The 3,963-nt window shown below is 38.4% G+C and overlaps 1 protein-coding gene across 1 annotated transcript; it reads left to right on the forward strand.

The window, feature by feature from the left end:
* The first annotated feature begins 554 nt into the window (after positions 1–554).
* On the forward strand, positions 555–3,743 carry LOC116122535 (probable LRR receptor-like serine/threonine-protein kinase At3g47570). The gene is given in 3 exon segments (XM_031408376.1): positions 555–2,454; positions 2,457–3,248; positions 3,334–3,743. Coding segments are annotated over 3 exon segments (3,102 nt in total).
* The last annotated feature ends 220 nt before the right edge of the window (positions 3,744–3,963 follow it).

The following is a 3,963-nucleotide window of genomic DNA, read 5'->3' on the forward strand; positions in this document are numbered from 1 at the left end:
AATCATATAATGAGCTCTCACTTGTGAATAGTGTATTATAAGATGAAAAGAACAAGAACATAAAATTTAACATGTGCAATACGAATATAAAATTTCTTTATCAATTCAACTCATGCTAACTAAGACAGTAACATTTTCTTCCGCAAAACAATTACTTAATACGCTTCTGCCTCAAGTTTATACTTGTAGGAGAGGAGAAGGAAGGTACGATAAATGTATATGATTTACGTGTGGGAATATATATGTTATTGTTTGGATAACAACTGTCAGTATTGTCGTTTTCGATAATAATTCAGGAGAGAGGGCCATGCGTGGTGAATTTGATGGTGAAGCTTTTGGGCCACAAGTGAACCACAATTCTCCTTTTCATACCATTAGTCATATACACAACAAGGAAATCTTTAGTTAAGTTATGTACCGTCAGTCCATTCCTTGTCTTCAGTTCATATTTGCTATAATTAGTCCACTGAATAGGCCTAAGAGTCTCACAAGCGCACCATATTTATATGAAGGTATAAGGCTTGGTGAAGCAGGCTCACATCTCACTCATAGAAATGAACACAATGATATGCTTTCGCTCTGTTTTACTTATGTGCATCTTGCTTATGCAAGTTACCACTTTTGTTAGTTCCAGATTGGCTCAACAGGAGACAGATCGCGTTTCTTTGCAGGCCTTCAAGTCAAAGATTATTCATGATCCTCAAGGGGTTCTAAACTCGTGGAATGATTCTCGCCACTTTTGCGAGTGGGAGGGGATTACCTGTGGTCGCAGGCATCAAAGAGTCACCGTCCTAAGCCTACGTTCTAAAGGCTTGTTTGGATCCCTATCACCACACATTGGCAACCTCAGCTTCCTACGGAAGTTCGATCTCTCAAACAATAGTATCCAAGGAGAAATCCCTCCAGAAGTTGGTCGTCTGTTCAGATTAGAAGATTTACAGATTCAAAATAACTCCATGGTGGGAGAAATTCCAGCCAACTTGTCCCGTTGTTCCAGGCTCACATTCTTATTTTTACCAAAAAACAACCTAGTTGGGAAAATTCCACCGGAGTTTGTCTCCTTGTTCAACCTCAAAATCATAGCTCTGCAGTATAACAGTTTGACAGGAGGAATCCCGTCATTTCTTGGGAATCTTACCTCCCTGGAAATTATATCTATTGGTTCAAATCCTTTTGGAGGAAATATTCCAGATTCATTGGGTCAGCTGAAAAATTTAACATCTCTTGGAATTGGTAGAAACAACCTATCTGGTGTTGTCCCTCCCTCTATATACAACCTCTCCTTCCTTGTTAATTTTTCTTTACCTAGCAATCAACTTGAGGGAAGTCTTCCAGCAAATTTAGGCCTTACTCTTCCTCGTCTCCAGCTTTTTCAAATCTCAAATAACTCATTTGGTGGATCTATTCCAGTATCTTTATCAAATGCTTCAGAACTCAAATATATTCAGATGGGACATAATAAATTTTCGGGAAAATTGTGTGTTGATTTTGGAGGAATGCAACACCTTCAATTCCTGCATTTGGCCAGCACTAATATACAAAGTGGCGACGGTGATCAGATGAATTTTATGAATTCGTTGGCCAACTGCAGCAATTTGAGGGTACTCTCCATAGCTGATAACCAATTCAGAGGACCCTTGCCCCATTCAATAGCTAACCTTTCTAGAACTAACCTGCAAGATTTAGATGTTGGAGTGAATGATTTCTATGGAACAATCCCATCAGGGATAGGCTGCCTTCTTAACTTGACTGCGTTGAGAATGGATGGAGAAAAATTTTCGGGCACAATTCCTGAAGAATTAGGTAAGCTCCAGAACCTTGAATATTTAGATCTGTCAATCAATAAACTCTCTGGGGAAATTCCTCCTTCTTTGGGGAACATGTCGAAAATCATTATCTTGTGGTTGACAGATAACAAATTATCAAAAGTCATCCCTAGTAGTCTAGGAAATTTGAAACAGTTGAAAATTTTGGATCTGTCCCAAAATGAACTTAGTGGAACCATCCCCGCACAAGTTTTTGAAATAACGTATCTGTCAATTTTACTAAAACTATCCCAAAACCAATTGACTGGATCCATACCTTCAAACATTGGTAACCTAAAACTTTTGACCTTTTTTGATGTGTCTGATAATAATTTGTCAGGTGAAATTCCGAGTCAATTTAGTCTTTGTTCTAGTCTAGAATATCTTGTAATTGATGGCAATGCTTTCCAAGGATTTATACCTGCATCATTGAGTTATCTGAGAGGTATTCGAATCATTGATCTTTCTTGCAACAATTTGTCTGGCCAAATTCCAAAATTCTTGGAGACTCTCCCTTTGGAGAATCTAAACCTATCCTTCAATAACTTTGAGGGTGAAGTGCCATCAAAAGGTGTTTTTGCAAATGCAAGTGCAATATCACTTGTCGGAAATAGTGGTAGACTTTGTGGAGGAATAGCTGAACTACATTTGCTCAATGCACTAGCAAGAACGCAAAGAAAGAGAGGATCTCTTCGCGAACCAAAATATTGATATCAATTGCAAGTGTCCTTTCAGGACTAACCATGATGTCATTATTCATTTTTTGTTGGCTCAGAAAGAGAAGAAAGAGAAGCAGGAAACAACCTTCTGAATCTGGATCCAGGTTGATAAAAGAACTTTTGAATGTATCATATGAAAGGCTACTCAAAGCGACCGATGGGTTTTCTTCAATAAACTTAATTGGTGCGGGAAGTTTCGGCTCTGTGTTTAAGGGTATCCTTGATGAAGATGGAACTATTGCTGCAATCAAAGTACTAAATCTTCAACGTCGAGGAGCTTCCAAGAGTTTCATGGCAGAGTGTAAAGCGTTGAGAAATATCCGTCACAGGAATCTTGTAAAAGTCATAACTTCTTGCTCAAGTATTGATTTTCAGGGCAATGACTTTAAAGCTATTGTTTATGAGTACATGCCAAATGGGAGTCTTGACAAGTGGCTGCACCCAGCTCTAGAAATAGAAGAAGAGCAACCTGAAATTCAGAATCTTACCCTTCTTCAGAGAATAAACATTGCAATTGATGTGGCATCTGCAATAGATTATCTCCATTATCGTTGCCATGAGCCAATCCTCTATTGTGATTTAAAGCCCAGCAATGTTCTTCTAGATGATGACATGACAGCTCATGTTGGAGATTTCGGTCTAGTAAGGTTTCTCCCAGAAGTCTCAAATCCAAATCAAAGCAACTCTGTTGGTGTAAGAGGAACAATAGGCTATGCAGCCCCAGGTAACGACAAGATTGGATAATTTGAACAGTTAATTACTCGTCAAAGATCATATTCTTTCTAATATAATATTATTGTGAATTGCAGAGTATGGTCTTGGAAGTGAGGTGTCGACAAATGGGGATGTCTACAGTTATGGGATCTTGTTGTTAGAGATGGTGACAAGGAAAAGGCCCATAGACCTTATGTTTGAGGGAGGCCTCAATCTTCACAATTTTGCTAGAATGGCCTTGCCTGACCGGGTGATGGACATTGTCGATCCAGTACTTCTAAATGAGGTTGAAGAGGTTGCTGCTATTAATCGTATACTGGCACAAGAAAGAAACATTAAAAGAAAGGAATGCCTCATTTCAATGGTAAGGGTCGGAGTGGCATGTTCAATGGAGATACCACAAGATCGAATGAACATAACCAATGTTGTTCATGAATTACAAGAGGTCAAGAACATCCTTCTCCAGCCTAGAACTGTTCTCATCAGGCAGGGAGGTATGATTTAAACCCTCTCTTTTGTTTAGGAGATAAACTTCCTTGTAATTTTTCAACTATTTTTCTAATTTTTTTTTTCTATGTTGTTGCTGTTTTTAATCACAAGGCTAAGATATTAATATCTTCGTCAAGCAAGTTGAGCAAGGTGAAAAGAGAACGGAGTTTTTGGGATGATCTGCTAGGTCACCAGCATTTTATCAACCTATTTGTATTTTATTTTCATTTTAAAGT

Source organism: Pistacia vera, unplaced genomic scaffold, assembly GCF_008641045.1.
Source record: "Pistacia vera cultivar Batoury unplaced genomic scaffold, PisVer_v2 Contig135, whole genome shotgun sequence".
Lineage (NCBI taxonomy): Eukaryota > Viridiplantae > Streptophyta > Magnoliopsida > Sapindales > Anacardiaceae > Pistacia > Pistacia vera.